The sequence below is a fragment of the Cebus imitator genome, unplaced genomic scaffold (genome assembly GCF_001604975.1).
Source record: "Cebus imitator isolate Cc_AM_T3 unplaced genomic scaffold, Cebus_imitator-1.0 Scaffold524, whole genome shotgun sequence".
NCBI classification, from domain to species: domain Eukaryota; kingdom Metazoa; phylum Chordata; class Mammalia; order Primates; family Cebidae; genus Cebus; species Cebus imitator.
The window spans coordinates 1,183,116-1,198,365 of NW_016107839.1; the positions used below are offsets into that span (position 1 = coordinate 1,183,116).

General features: G+C 63.6%; 2 protein-coding genes across 2 annotated transcripts in view; both read right to left on the reverse strand.

Moving 5' to 3' along the window:
• Positions 1-4,171, reverse strand: part of GRIN3B (glutamate ionotropic receptor NMDA type subunit 3B) — a 13,385-nt gene extending 9,214 nt beyond the window's left edge. The window contains exons 1-2 of the mRNA XM_017514458.2: positions 3,721-4,171; positions 914-1,506 (exon numbers count right to left, since the gene is read on the reverse strand). Of these exons, the coding sequence (XP_017369947.1) occupies positions 914-1,506; positions 3,721-4,158 (1,031 nt within the window). The 5' untranslated portion in view covers positions 4,159-4,171. The remainder of the gene's footprint in view (positions 1-913; positions 1,507-3,720) is intronic.
• Positions 4,172-9,552: 5,381 nt separating this feature from the next.
• WDR18 (WD repeat domain 18) overlaps positions 9,553-15,250 on the reverse strand; it is a 13,813-nt gene continuing 8,115 nt past the window's right edge. Inside the window, exons 3-10 of the mRNA XM_017514469.2 lie at positions 13,634-13,767; positions 13,179-13,320; positions 12,515-12,658; positions 12,344-12,408; positions 12,127-12,251; positions 11,690-11,856; positions 10,013-10,081; positions 9,553-9,824 (exon numbers count right to left, since the gene is read on the reverse strand). Of these exons, the coding sequence (XP_017369958.1) occupies positions 9,693-9,824; positions 10,013-10,081; positions 11,690-11,856; positions 12,127-12,251; positions 12,344-12,408; positions 12,515-12,658; positions 13,179-13,320; positions 13,634-13,767 (978 nt within the window). The 3' untranslated portion in view covers positions 9,553-9,692. The remainder of the gene's footprint in view (positions 9,825-10,012; positions 10,082-11,689; positions 11,857-12,126; positions 12,252-12,343; positions 12,409-12,514; positions 12,659-13,178; positions 13,321-13,633; positions 13,768-15,250) is intronic.

Genomic DNA, 15,250 nt, shown 5'->3' on the forward strand with positions numbered 1-15,250 from the left:
CTCCCGGGTTCAGGTGATTCTCCTGCCTCAGCCTCCCAAGGAGCTGGGATTACAGGCGTGCACCACTGCGCCCGGCTGATTTTGTATTTTTAGTAGAGACCGGGTTTTGCCCTGTTGGCCAGGCTGGTCTCCAACTCCCAACCTCAGTGATCCACCCGCCTCTGCCTCCCAAAGTGCTGGGATTACAGGGATGAACCACCACACCTGGTCACACCCTTTTCAGTATCGTGAGGACAAGTGTGAACACAAGTGTGTCTCCAATCCTAATAAATCCCTTGACCCTGGGGCATGCATGCCCAGATGCCGTGGCTGCGCCCCCACCCCACCCGGTGCCTGAAGCCAGTGGCAGTGCTCAAGTGCCCAGCGGGGTTTTCCTGTTTCCAGCAGTTGTTCATTCCCTGGAACTCACCCAGGGCTCAGCCAGAGACCCATTCCCTCCCTCCCAGTTCAGCTCCCTCACTGCTCTCCCTGGGATAGTTCCCTGGGTGGGCGCTGCTTCCAGGAACCTGAGACGTCCATCGGCAAAGCATCTTGACTTTGTGTGTTTGAGACAGGGTCTCACCTTGTCGCCCAGGCTGGAGTGCAGTGGTGCCATCTCCGCCCACTGTGGCCTGGGCCCCCGGGCTCCGGTGATTCTCCCACCTCAGCATCCTGAGTAGCTGGAACTACAGGTGTGTGCCACCGCGCCCGGCTAACTTTTTTGTATTTTTTTGGTAGAGATGGGGTTTCACCGTGTTAGCCAGGCTGGTCTCAAACTCCTGAGCTCAGGTGATCCGCTTGCCACAGCCTCCCAAAGTACTGGGATTACAGGCGTGAGCCACCATGCCGGCCTGACCGTGCCCTTCATGACCCACGGGTGGCGCAGACTCCGTGGCCTGGACACCTTCCCAAGTGAAGCAGGGTCCCCACTCACCGTGCCAAGAAGCGCCCGGGGGACTCAGGGCCGGCCGGCTGCGGGTCCTCACAGTTGACCGTGGCAGGGAGGAGGGCACGCTCCGGCTGCACCTGTGCGGCACTGCCCAGCGCCCGGGCCACCAGCTGCACGGCGTCATGAACGGCGGCCTCCAGTGGGGGTTGTGCCACCTCGCCCAGCGCCAGCAGCCCCGGCGGCAGCCCCGCAGTGGGCAGGGCCTTGGGTGGCAGTGGCGTCCCCAACAGCCAGTGGGGGCCAGGAGGTACAGCCTCCAGCACCCGACGGGCGCGGGCAACATCACAGCCGAGGAGGACTGCCGCAGGTACTGTGGCTTCACCCCCCACGGGTGCCCCCATTGGGGCCAGGCGTGCCCGCAGCCCCGCATCTCCGGCGTCCTGCTGGCTTAGGTCCAGGACCAGCTGTGGGGCGCGGCCGGCCCGGCTCGTCCAGAGGGCCACCAGGCCGCCGGGGTCCCGGGTGCGGCACAGGGCCAGGCCAACGTCCTCCCAGGCGTGCGCCTGCAGCACGGCCACCAGGACGTCCAGCAGCGTCTCCAGGGGGCTGGCCCAGTGCAGCTGCAGGTGGAATGGGTTCTGGGGGAGGGGAGGCCACAGTCAGGGTCGGTGATCTCCACCCCACGACACCCTTCCCACCCCAGCAGCCCGTGATCCGTAAGGAGATGCCAGCCAGATGGCCGCACCTCCCCTCCACCTCCCCCAACCCCAGCCCTGCTCTAAACCCTTCCATGGCTCCCCATCACCATCCCCACCAGGCTCAGCCTCAGCCTGTCTTCTAGGCCCTTCTCTCTTGACTCCAGCTACCCTTGTCATGGGCTCACCCTGTGTGTGTGTGTGTGTGTGTGTGTGTGTGTGTGTGTTTTTTTTTTTTGTTTTTGTGTGTGTGTGTGGTTTTTTTTTTTTTGCATATGCCATTTCCCAGATTGAATACCTTTCTCCCTCTATGCCCACCAACTCCTATACACCCTTCAAAACCCAAGCACATTGCTCCTCCTCTATTCAGACTTCTCCATCCTCCAGGCAGAACCCACGCTCCGGCTTGGAACTTCTCCAGCCTCGGGTCCCTCCCTGATCCCTTTATATCCCAAACTCAGCTGGCCCCCACCTGCCTGGGAGCCCCTCTGGGGCCAAGAGCCATGGCTCCCTAAAGGTGAGGCCACCGATGGCCTTGTGCTTAGAGCCAAACCAGGTAGCATCCCCTCACACATTACTGCCCCGTGCCAGGCACACGGAGGGCCAAGGGGCCCCCTTGTGCCCAGTGCCATCCAGAAAGTTCCGGATTTTTTTTTTTTTTTTTGAGACCGTGTCTGGGTTATTGCCCAGGCTGGAGTGCAGTGGTGAGATCACAGCTCATTACAACCGCTGCCTCCCCGGCTCAAGCGAGCCTCCTACCTCAACCTCCTGAGTAGCTGGGACTCCAGGGGCCCACCACCACGCCTGCCTAATTTTCGTATTTTTTGTAGAGATGGGGTCTCGCTATGTTGCCCAGGCTGAGCTCCCACCTCGGCCTCCCAAAGTGCTGAGATTCCAGGCGTGAGCCACTGCGCCTGGCCCTGGGGTTTCACTTAGTGGATTAAAGGTGGGAGAGCTTTGCCAGGCCCCACGGGTGGGCGAGGCGCTTCCCAGGGTGGAAGCAGGGTGCCCAGCGCTGGGGGACGGGCTCGGGCTGTGGCTCGGTCTCCAGGGGCCCAGGCCAGTGTCGGAGATGCTGGGTGGGTCCCACGCGCGGCCTGCGGCGGTGCAGTTCCTGGAGGCGGCAGCAGAGGGCGCCCCCGGCCTGGGTTTGGGCCTCGAATCTCAGCCCTAGCTAGGGTGGTGGGGGGACAGGGGTCCCCTGACACCTGGAGAGCTGGGCTAAAAGACCCCCCTCTAGCGTCAGGGTCTCCCTCCCTGAGGAGGAGGAGGGGCCGGAGGGGCTTCTCCATGGGTGGGGAAGGAGGGGAGCTGGGTCCTAGAGCTCAGCCAGGCCCCCATGTCCAGAGCTGGGACCTCCTTGCTGGCCATGGGAAGGGGTCTATTCTCTGGGGCACAGCGGGCCCTGGCAGAGGGTCCCCAGCACCCAGTCAACCTCCCTTCTCTCTCTCTTTTTTTTTTTCTTTTGGTAAAGATGGGGTTTCACCATGTTGGTCAGGCTGGTCTTGAACTCCCGACCTCAGGTGATCCGCCCGCCTTGGCCTCCAAAGTGCTTGGATCACAGGCGTGAGCCACCGCGCCCGGCCTCAACCTCCCTTCTCTTCTCATTCCGTTTCCCTGTGGGACCTGGGCCTGGGGGTGGGATTAGAGGAGAGGAACTTGAAGGCTGCGGCGGGGTGGGGGGAATGGGGTGGGGGCCGGAGGGACCCCGGCTGCTCTGGGATCTTGAGGGCCTCTGGGAGGGGACGGGGAGAATGCTGAAAGGAGGGGGACCCAGACCTGCAGACCCCGAAACTGCACCCCGAGAGTGCTGAGCACTCCAGCGGCCTGGAGTCCCGTGGGGACCCGGTGGTCCCGGGGACCAGGGAAGGGTCTGTGGGCACGCAGTAGGCAGACGCGGGGTCTTCATCACCAGGGCGCTGGGAAGGGGCGTTCCAGGGGCGTCTCTCGCGCTCTCAAGCCAGCGTCTAGGTCCCTGTCCCTGGGTCTCTGCCTCTGCGTTCCGGCTCCCTGGCTCGGGGGACACCCGGGTCTTCCCCATCCCTGAGCCCCGGGGCCGTCCAGCGTCCCGGCACCCCCACCCCGCCTCTGGGCGCCCCTGGGACTCCCGCCGCCGCCCCGGGCGCCCCTGGTCCCTGCTCCCGGCGTCCCGCGTACCGGGGCTCCGAGGACCGCGCGCGCCTCCCGCCGCAGCACGCTGAGCACGGGGGTCTCGGTGGCGGCCGCCAGGAAGTGGAGCTGCAGCAGTTCGGGTCGCGCCTCGGGAAAGGCCAGCAGGGCCGCCACGCCCGGAGCAGCCAGCGCCTGGCACAGGCCGCGGGCCAGCGAGGCGGGGTCGCGGGCGCTGGGCGCGGCGACCACCAGCTCCATGCTCAGGTTGTGCGGCAGCTGCGGCGCCAGGGCGGCCCGGGCCAGGGCGGCGCGGGCGCGGGCGCGGGCGAGGGGCGCGCGGGGCAGGAGTGCGCCCAGGCGCACGGAGCCCCCCAGGCGCGCCAGGACGCCGCACGGCTGCGGGTGGCCCCCCGCGGGCCCCGGCCCGGGCCCCAGCGCCAGCGCCAGCGCCAGGCCCAGCCACAGCGCCCGCACAAACTCCATCGCAAAGTTGCCGGCGCCGCGGGCCGCGGGTGGGCGGGAGACCCGGATCCGACGCTCCCTCCGCGCCCTGCCGGGGCCGCCGTCTGCGTCCGCCCGCGCCGCCCCGGGGTTCCCGAGCGCCAGCAGCCGCGCGGGGGGAGCGGGACACGCACTGGCCGCGGGGGAAACGGCCTCCCAGCGGCTGCTCGCGGACGGCGGCGGTGGCACCCGGCGGGGGCTGGGGACTCCTAACCACTGCCCATCCCCGCCCCGATTCAGGCCACAGACCGAGGGCGGGTGCCGGGAAAGGACCCCGCGCATTAAAATTGGCCCCGACGCCCACCGCGTTCCTCCCCAGGATTCCTGACCCCCTCCACGAACGTCGAGCACTGCTCAGGTGGGGAAGTTGAGGCTCAAGTGGAGTCATGCTTGCCGCGCACTTCCAGGGAGAGGTCAGTTTCTTTCTTTCTTTCTTTTTTTAAAGACGGGGTTTCACCATGTTGGTCAGGCTGGTCTTGAACTCCCGACCTTAGGTGATTCGCCCGCCTTGGCCTCCAAAGTGCTTGGATTACAGGCGTGAGCCACCGCGCCGGGCCAGGGAGAGGTCAGTTTCTAACCAGTCCCGCCCAGGGGTGGGCTCTCACATCCAGTGCAGCCTGGGGAAACTGAGGCAGACATGTCAGATGGGAACCTGTAGAGTTGATCTGCCCCCAGCAGTGGGCAGGCAACTTGGGCTGCAGAACTCCGCTTCAACCCTCAAAGCCCCGTGCCAAATGCCCTGCCCTGAGAAACGTTCCCTGCTTGCCACTGAGAAGATGCCGGAAGCACCACTCCCCACGCCCCGGCCCTCACAGGTTTCCGTAACAGGCCACGGTCTTTTTGTTCATTCCCTTCTTATTTAGTGACCGTCTCTTCCACTCAGCTCTGGGGGGCTGGCTTGCTGCTCCGTCTCCAGGCTTGCACACAGTAGGCACCTGCCCAGACAAGGACACTTGCTCACATTCCCCTCCTCCAGTGCTCCAGAACCTTCCATAGCGCCCCGCTGTCTACCTGTCCCCAAGCTTGCCTGTGTCCTCTAAGCCTTGGTTTGGGGGGGCCTTCTGGGGCCCTGGCATCCCGCAGGCGCCTGATAGACGGGGACCGGCCGCATCCATCCAGCAGTGGACCTCCTCCCTGCCGGGGCAGTCCTCATCCCGTCCTCCCGCGGGTGTCCGGCGTCTCCCCAGATCCCCAAGGGCAGCAGAGCAGCCGCTGTGCTGGGAACATTCAGCTCTGATGAATGGATCCACACTCCAGTGATTTTTCTTCACACACACACAGCAAACCCCATCTCCTTTTGGAGGCAACGCTGAGGAAGGAGGAAAAGATCCTCCATGCTGTGAAGAAAATGCCAAGTGCCAGCTGGGACAACGGATTGGATTTTGAGACGACTGGGGAGGGAGGGCTGGGGGCTCAGTTCCAGGAACCCGCAGGCCACCCCCTCCAGCCACCTGATCAGGTGTCCTGGAAGCAGGACAAGGGGTCCTCTCCCTAGATCTTCGGGAGGTGCTGGGTCCTGGCGTCCTCAGGGACCACTGGGGCCCCGTCCCTCCCTCGGGTCCGTTCCCTTTAAGGAGCAAGAATTCTTAGGATCAGAGACAGTGTCCACCCTCCTGGAACTCATCTTCGTACCCTGCCTCAGTTTCCCCATCTGTAAAAGGGTGACAGTGGACATTCCTACTTCCCGCTGCCATGTGAACAAGTGGACGCATGGAGGGTGTTTTTTAAACATTTTTTATGACTGGGCAAGGTGCCTCACACCTGTAACCCCAGCACTTTGGGAGGCCGAGGTGGGTGGATCATGAGGTCAGGAGCTCGAGACCAGCCTGGCCAACATGGTGAAACCCCGTCTCTACTAAAAACACAAAAATTAGCCAGGCGTGGTGGCGTGTGTCTGTAATCCCAGCTACTCGGGAGGCTGAGGCAGGAGAATCGCTTCAACCCGGAAGGTGGGGGTTTCAGTGAGCCGAGATCACGCCACTGCACTCCAGCCTGGGCAACAAGAGAAAAAAAAAAAAAAAAAAAGCGGCAAATTTCATGTTATGACTATTTTACCACAATATAAAAAAAATTTTTTTGAGACGAGTTTCAGTCTCGTTGCCCACGCTGGAGTGCGGTGGCGCCATCTCACTCACGAAACCTCCGCCTCCCGGGTTCAAGCGATTCTCCTGCCTCAGCCTCCCGGGTAGCAGGGTTACAGGCATGCGCCCCCATGCCCGGCCGATTTGTATCTTCAGTGGAGACGGGGTTTCTCCATGTTGAAATTTGCCGTCTCAGCCATTTCTAGGTGCACAGCTCAGCGGCATGAAGCTCACTTAATGCTGTGCAGCCCTCACCACGGTCCTCTCTAGAACTTTCTCATCTTCCCAAACTGAAACTCTGTCCCCAAGGAACACTCCCTTCCCGTCCTCTACCCAGCCCTGACGCCTCCCATCCGACCTTCCGTCCCTGTGAATCTGGTGACTCTGGGGACCTCCTACTAGTGGAATCAGACAGGACTTGTCCTTTTATGTCTGGTGTCTCTCACGGAGCGTGACGTCCTCAAGGTGCATCCAGGCTGTGGCCTGTGTCCAAGCCTTTTTTTTTTTTAACTGCATCTCATGCCTCGACTTCCCAAGTAGCCGGGACCACGGGCACACACCACAGCTAACTAAAATTCGTAGCTTTTGTAAAGACTGGGTCTGGCAGAGATGTTGCCCAGGCTGGTCTCAAACTCCTGTGCTCAAGCGATTATCCTGCCTCAGCTTCCCACAGAACTGGGATTACTGGGTCAGGCACTGCACAGGCCTTCCGCTTCCTTTTCAAGGCTGAATAATATTCCACTGTGCAGAGGACCATGTTGTCCTGGCCCATCCATCTATTGATGGACACCTGGCTACCTCCCCCTTTTTTTTTATTACCCCTTTTTTTGGCTGTGGGGATGGAGCTGCTGTGAGCTCCGTGTGTGGATCGCTTCAAGATCCTGCTCTTCACTGTCTTGGGCATGCACCCAGAAGTGTAGACTCGCTGGGTCCAACCTTAATGCAATTTTTTTTTTTTTTTTTTTTGGCTGTCTCAAAATGCCCGGCCTGAGACCAGACTGGCCAGCATGGCGAAACCCCATCTCTACTAAACATACAAAACTTAGCCGAGTGTGGTGGCAGGTGCCTATAATCCCAGCTACCTGGGAGGCTAAGGCAGGAGAATCGCTTGAACCTAGGGGGATGGAGGTTGCAGTGAGCTGAGATCACACCACGGCACACTCCAGCCTGGGAGAGAGAGTGAGACACCGTCTCAAAAAAAAAAAAAAAAAAAAAAAAAAAAGAACCTGCCAGGCTATTTGGCTATTTTCACAGTGGATGCCCCATTTCACGTCCGCACCAGGGCTCGGGAGGGCTGTAGCTTCTCTGCCTCCTCGCCCACGATGTTTTCTGCTCCCCGGGTTTGCTAGCAGATGCCCCCACCACGCACAGGGGCCCCCTGCTGTGGTCTGGAGTCGAGTCCCACCGCCTCCAGGTCACCTGTGCACACCAGCGTCCCCTCTCGTCACCCACGCCTCTGAATCTGTGGGGCCTCCCAGGGGGACAGAGCGACGATCTCCACTGCCTCCCTTGCACCAGCCCGTCAATTCCAACACAGGAAGGAACCGAGGCCCATGTGCTTAAAGGCCCCGGTGTGATGAGGGCGCGGGAGACAGGGTCAAGAGGCACCCAGGGGACTGGTGTCCGAGGACCCGCTGTGCAGGGTACATGGTGGGAGACGCCAGGCCTGAGGTGTGAGCTCCTGCCTCCCCCCACCCCCACCTCCCGGAGGCTCCTGGCAGGCCCACCGGGAACGCCCCCTTTCTACAGACAAGAACTTCGAGTCCGAGCCAGGTGCCGGCTGTCTGAGGCCACCGGGCAATTTTAGGTCCCGAGGTGGGTGGGGCAGCCGGGCCCTGCCCTGTGGTGCTCTCATCTGCCCGCTGTCTGCAGCCCACAGAGGGGGTAGCTGGCCTCAACCCCAATGTCCCTGTGGATGCAGGCAGATGTGCAGTGGCCTGTATGTTAATGCCCAGCTTGATTTGGGTTCTCTGAGCGGCTGTGGCCGCGGCAGCCATACTTCTATGGCTGCGCACACACCCTCACCCCAGCCCTGGCACCAGCCACAAGGTTGTAGAGACACCCTGGTTATTCTCAGGACCCCCAGCGACCACCTCAAGTTGGTGGCTGGGGGTCCTGAGTGGTGCTGGGTGGGGGCAGGGGCCATGGGAAAGGCCCCAGGGGAACAGTACAATCCCAGAGAGATCAGCCAACCCTCAGCTGCCTCACCCCAAACCTGTGCGCTCCCTGCAGGCAGGACCACGCCTTGCAGGGCGGGCGCCCAGGAGGCACAGGACCCTTGAGGGGCTCTCAGGGCTCTGAGCAGCCGGGTGGATGCTGGTGCCGGCTGACCGCCCAGCCTCCCTGACGCAGCGTGTCCAGGCCGCCAGCCGAGAGGGCTCAGAGCCCTGTAGAGGGGACAAGGACACAAATTAGCCTAAAAGCATGAACTCAGCGTTGGCGGCCGGCTCAAAGCTGAAGTCATTACTATGCCCGCTAAATCACACGGATTTTCTGGATCGTTAGGCAGGACTGGCAGTTGGGGGCAGCTTTCTGGAAGATTCAGGCTGTCTGTGCTGAGCTCCGGGTGCTGGCACTCAGTGTCCCCAGGGTGGCGGGGCCCAGCCCCCCTCAAGCCCTTGATACCCGCAAGCACAGCCCATGGTGTGTTTGTGTGGGGGGGGCAACTCCCTCTCCAGACCTGCTCAGAAGGGGACACCACCCCCAGACCTGCCCCCGACCCACTGGAGGGTCCCAACCTGCAGTGGCCACATTTGCTGGATGGACAAGGTACCCCAGACTGAGGAGGCCAGGGCACCTTTTGCTCAGAAAACCGCCCTGGGGTGTGGTTTGGGCAGCTCCGGCCGGGCCCTGGGGAAGCCAGCAGAGGCCTCAAGGCACGGGAGGGACACCCTGGGCGGAGCCAGTGCTCCGAGGCCCTGCCCACACCAGCTCCCTCCTCCTGCCGTCCCGAGCGCCGGGTTCCCACCAGGACCAGGGACCCTGAAAGCCTCCCGGAGAGCTGGGCGCTGTACTCCAGGAAACCCCTCAACCCTGGCAGTCGGATCCACCCCTAACATCCCCAGGCCCGTCCGTCCACACCAGCCACCTCCCTCCAAGCAAAGGCCCTGGGGTGACGGACCAGTCTGAGACCCGCAGCTGCTCTGGACCCATCTTAAAGCCGCGCCTCCGATGCCCAGCTTGGCCGAGGCCTCCGCCCCCCACCGAGGGTGCCGAGTGGACCTGGGGTCTGGGCTGGGCCCAGGGTAGAGCGGAGCTGTGCCCAGCACCCAGGCACACTCGGACACGAGGAGGCTGGAAAGCAGCTTTTCATTATCTTTTGTGAAAAACAGACTAACACCAACGTGACGTGTCCCGCAAGACGCCAAAACGGCCCAGTGATGGGGACGCAGAACCGGGGAGAGTCCGGGCCGCGTGGGGTGGGGTCTCCAGGCTTCACTTGGCCGGCCGCGTGATGAAGCGCGTGGAGAAGTCGAACAGGTCCCGGTTGATCTTGCGCAAGTTGCGCACCTCGTCCTCCAGCTCCGTCACGCGGACGCGCAGCTGGTCCTGGCCACCGAGCACACTCTGTGGGAGAAGTGGGGGTCAGAGGGCAGAGGTGGCCTGGGGTGCGCTCACCCCACCGGGCAAGGCTTACCTCGGCCTCGGAGGTAAGCCTCCGGAGACCCCGCCCTCCGGAGACCCCGCCCTCCGGAGACCCCGCCCTCCGGAGACCCCGCCCTCCGGAGACCCCGCCCTCCGGAGACCCCGCCCACCTTCTCCATGGTGCTGCACAGGACTGCCTGCAGCTGCTCTGTGCGATCCAGGTAGCTGGGTTCCAGGCCCTGCAACACAGGGGGCCGCGTGACCTCGGCGCGTGTCCTGACCCACACACCACACGATCTGCCCATGCCACCCCCCAATAGCATGGGCAGCCACTCTGCCAGGGAGGGACCACAGGGACGCCCACAGACAGAAGGGGAGACTGAGGCCGGGGCATTCACGTCCCTCCAGCCTGAAGACGACAACCCTGACCCTGGCCATGCAGCCAGCACCCAGCACCTCAGATCCACTCACGACTGCACCCAAGGAGTCTCTGGGGTTGTGGATGGGGGTGCAGATGGCCACACCATAGATGGGGGGCCTCAGCCAGGGCTGGAAAGACCAGTGAACCTGGGAAGGCCCCGGGACACGGCCGGGTGGACAGTGAGCACCTCCAGCCGTGGGGAGGTCTTTGTAGGCCCAGCGAGGTCCCTGCCTTGTGCATAGGGACCAGCTGCATGAAGGGACATTGTTGTGGGGGGTCGGAGGTCAGGAACTCCTCCGCCCACTCTGCCGTGGGCACCTCAGCGCCTGTTCGTGGGACAGGACGACACCCCAGTGTCAGCTGGATTGGAACAGAGGCCACAGAGGGCTAGCGACTGTCACGGCAGGGAGGGAGCCAGGTGGGGCAGCCAGAGAAAGGTGGCGGCATTACTGATGGCCTTGCCTGGCTGCCTCCGGAATCCCACTGAGGCCAGCTGGGGAGGGGTTCTGGGGAGGGTACCCAAGCGTGGCGCTGACTCCATGCTTCTGGAGGCCAGTTTTCACTCCGAAGGTTCTGGCACTTCCTGAACACAGAGGCGCGCCCCCCTTGCACACACCCTGTTAGTAGTCAGTCCAGCCTGTATTCCTGGCCTCCTCGTGGTCCGGGGAGCCTGTAGATGCCCAGACAGTGGAGGTCCCATGCGTGCCCACCCAGGTGCCCACCGGTATGCAGGAAGACAGAGTGTCACTCTGTTGAACAGCACAGAGAGGAGGAAGGAGATCACGGCGCCTCCCGGTGCAGGGCCTGCTGGGCTGGCGGGCACCCTTCAGATAAGAAATCAATCTGTACTCAGGTGAGAGGAGAGTGCGTGGGGAGAAGTGCCAAGCGCCAGGGCCCGCGAGGGATACAGACAGGGACGTGAGACAGCAAGGGCGCAGGTGGCTCCTGAAGGTAGGGGCTTGTGGTGGGAAGAGACGCTGGGAAGCCTCCCCAGGCCCAAGGACCCCTCAGCCCGACCCAGCCCACCACAATGGCTTCTGTGAGGGTTCTGGGGCTGGGGGGTGGGAGTATTCTGGAAGCCACTCTATCCCCAGAAGGCACGGGAACCCACTGGGATACCCGCACAGGACATGGGACGGTGCTGAGCTGCAGGGAGGGAGGGCGTGACTTCGGCCAGGCCAAGAGGCTGACCCGAGTCCCCGTGGGAGAAACCCGCAGCCACCCGGGCCCTACCCCCTCGCTGCCCCCACGGATGCTCCTGCACCTTCAGCAACCCAGACGTGAGCCTTCTGGCCCTCACAGCCCAAAATATGGCCATCAGTCCTTTGCAGAAGGACCTGGCTGACCGTCAGATCTCCAGTGGCGGGAAGGCCGGGGGGCCTTCGGAGACCAAAGGGCAGTGGGGGTTCCCTGCTGGGGGCTGTACCTGCTGGTGGAGACCCAGGCGCAGGGTGAGGCCCCCATGGCGCGGCTCGTCCCCGTGCTCGGCGCCCAGCAGGTGCTTGTTGAAGTGAGGCAGCGGCAGGCTGGGCCTGAAGTCTGAGCTCAGCATGCTGACGGGTGCCAGCAGGATGATGGCGTTGGTGACGGGGCCTGGGGGGCGCGGTGGTCAGGCCCCGCCCCCGGCCAGGCCCACAGTATCCCAGCGAGGCCCCGCGCCAACCCGGCTAGTCCCCCAGTCAGTCTCCGCCCCATCCCGGCCAGGCCCCGCCCCATCCCGGCCAGGCCCCGCCCCATAGCAAGCCAGGCCCGACCCCCAGCCAGGCCCCACCCCAGGTCCTGCAGGCCTTTTCCCCGGGATCCCCAGGCCTCGCCTCCACACCCCCTGCAATGGACGCGGGCTGAGCACAGAGGCGCGCCCACCTTTGAGGGCCACAGTCCTGATGCACTGCTTGCTCTGCACGTCCCAGAGCCGCACGGTCTCGTCATGGGAGCCCGAGAGCAGCACGCTGCCGTCCGTGGACACCGACAGGCAGGTCACCTGGTTCCTGGACAGACAGGCGGGGGTCAGCGCCAGACAGGACATGCCAGAGAGCCCCCGCCCCGTGCCCACATCCCACCTGTGCCCCCAGCTCCCCACCTGTGCCCTTTGAAGACCTTCCCGGGGTCCTGCTCTGGCTGGAAGCTTCTCTCCCTTTGTCCCGGCTGCAAAGACGGAGACGGGTGTGAGCAGCAGGCCCGACGCCCTCAGCCCCAGGGCACGGCGCAGCCCAGGGCACGGTGCAGCCCAACGCCCGCCCGAGGCACTCACCCAGGTGAAGAGGTCCACCTGGAAGATGGAGCCGTCGCTGCCCCCGCAGAACAGGTGGTGCTCAGCCAGGTCCATGGTCACCGCCATGATAGCCACGTCAAAGAGGACGGAGAGCAGCAGCTCCCCCGAGGAGACCTCCCACAGCTGCGGGCGGGCAAAGGGCGTGGGGCTCGGCCCAACTCCGGGGAACCCGAGGACCCCGTGGGAACAGGGATCCAGAGAGGGGCACCAGGGAGGTCAGGCGTCCGCTGTCCTCTGGTCCTGGGGCGTGGGACTCTGGGTGAAAGCCGTCACCTTGTGGGTCTGGGGGGCTAGGGGACATGGCTGTGCTGAAACAGAGCTTGGTCTCCGGCTGATGAGCCCTGGGTCTCCCTCCCAGGACCACCAGCCATGACTCAAGGGTTAGCAGTGCCCTCCAATTCCCTGGCTTGGCCAGGGAGCCAGGCCAGAAACGGTGAATGAGTGGGAATTTCCAGGCTGGCAGACCTGCAGGTCCACCCTCCCTGGACGTCCTTGGGCTCAGAGCACCGGGGGATTAGAAGCTGTCTGGAGCTCTGACAGCAGGAGGGGGAGGAGGCGATTCCTGCATTCCTGGCTGAGGACCTGCGGCCGCTGGGCTCTGCTCATGGACCGTGGGGGGATGGAGGGGCGGGGGTGGCTCTACCTTCACCGTCTGGTCCAGCGAGGAGGTGGCCACCCGGGCCAGGGGGCCCCCAAAGCCGCAGTGCAGGTCCGTGATGGGGAGCGTGTGGTGAGACCAGACGTGCCGGGGTGCCGGGATCCTGGAGGGGTCGGCCTGCAGCACGCTGGGTGGCGCGGGGTGGGCGGTCAGCAGGCAGGGAGGGGAGGGGCCCCAGCAGCCCAAGACTCCAGCACCCACCTCACACGCACACCTGCCTCCGCTCAGCAGCCTGGCCTGCCTCACCTGAGTAAACTCAAGCCTGGGTCCCCACAGCCCCCGGGACAAACCACACCCCAACATGGGCAGCCAGGACAGCTGGGATGATCACACCGTCCTCTGCACTCCAGCCCCCAAGAGAAGTCCCTTCCCGCCAGGGGCCTTGGTGCCTCCTTTCCCTGCCCGAGCCTGGGTGCAGGCCGGGTTCGCAAGGCGCGGACCTGCAGAGGCTCCAAGCCAGCACCAGGCAGTCCTTGCCCCCCGAGACGAAGTGGCTGCTGTCCCCGGTGAACTGCAGGCAGGAGACATCCTGGTAGTGTCGACTCAGGATGACCAGAAGGTTCCCGGTGGAGACCTGTGAGGAGGACATCCAGGTCGGGGAGGGAATGGGGCTGCGGCTCTGGGAACCACACGGCGGCCCCCTGCCTTCGACTGTGGGTGGGCCTGCCCAGGCAGGGGCCGGCAGGCACAGCAGGGTGGCACCCCTGCACAGACTGTGTGGGCACCTGCTCCCGCCTCGTCCCCACCTGTGTGACTGGCCAAGAAGGGGGCACGTCTCCTGCCCTGCCCTGCCGCCTCAGGTGCCGGTGCCATGAGCCTGACCCTAGGGAGGGCACGGGCTTCCTGCGTGGGTCCTGAAGGAACGGCCGCACTCAGAACCTGCAGGCAGCTCCCCCAGTTCAGCGGGACTTTACTTCTGGGCAGGCTGCGGTGGCCTGATGGGGATGGGGGCAGCTGAAGCCCCAGCAGGTAGCCAGGCAGCTCCATCTGAGGACGAGGACAGGGAGCCCCTTCCAGGACGCCTGGTGAGGGCTGAGATGCTCTGATTGCTCTGGTGGGGGTTGTGGGTTGAATTGTGTGTTTCCCCCCAGAAGCGTGTTAAAGTCCTGACCGGGACCTGTGAATGGCCTTATTTGGATGCAGTGTCCCTGCACATACAGTAAGTTAAGATGAGGCGATTCTGGAGTGTGGGGGGCTCTATCCAGGGTGTCCCGGTTCTTGAAAGCAGAGGGAAATGCACACACACAGGGGCTCCACGTGTCGGTGGTGAGGCAGGCAGGGGAGATTCACCCACAGGCCAAGGGCGCCAGCCACCGCTGGCAGCTGTGAGGGGCAGGAAGGCTCCTCGCGGGGCCTCCGGGGCAGTACGGCCCTGCAGACACCTTCACCTAGGACCTCTGGCCTCAGGACAGGGACGAGTTTCTGTTGCCGGAAGCCCCTGTGTGTGGTGCTTTGTGGCCCCTCTCTGGGCCTCGGTTTCTCTGCCTACAACAACCAGGGTGGCCGTGGAGGGTTAAATGGCACCGGATGAAACAGGGTCCAGGTCAGTGCGAAACCACAGAGGGCAGCCCTGGTGACCACCACTGCCTGGGCAGGGCGGACCAGCCCCGGCCCCACAGCCCTGGCTCTCGGGTTTCCAGCCCCTCCTGACTCACCACTCACACCCGTCACCCACAGAACAGGAGGTTTCAACTGTGGCAGGGGGTACAGTTGAGGCAGTCCCGGCCTGGGTTCCTGCTCAGCATGTGGGGCACCCCCCTGTGGTCACAGCTCACACAGGTCAGAAACTCTCCCATGTCTGTCATCCCAGCATTTTGGGAGGCCAAGGTGGGCGTATCACCTTAGGCCAGGAGTTCAAAACCCGCCTCGCCAACATGGCAAAACTATCTCTACTAAAAACACAAAAACTGCCGGGCGCCGTGGCTCAAGCCTGTAATCCCAGCACTTTGGGAGGCCGAGGCTGGTGGATCATGAGGTCGAGAGATCGAGACCATCCTGGTCAACATGGTGAAACCCCGTCTCTACTAAAAATACAAAAAATTAGCTGGGCATGGTGG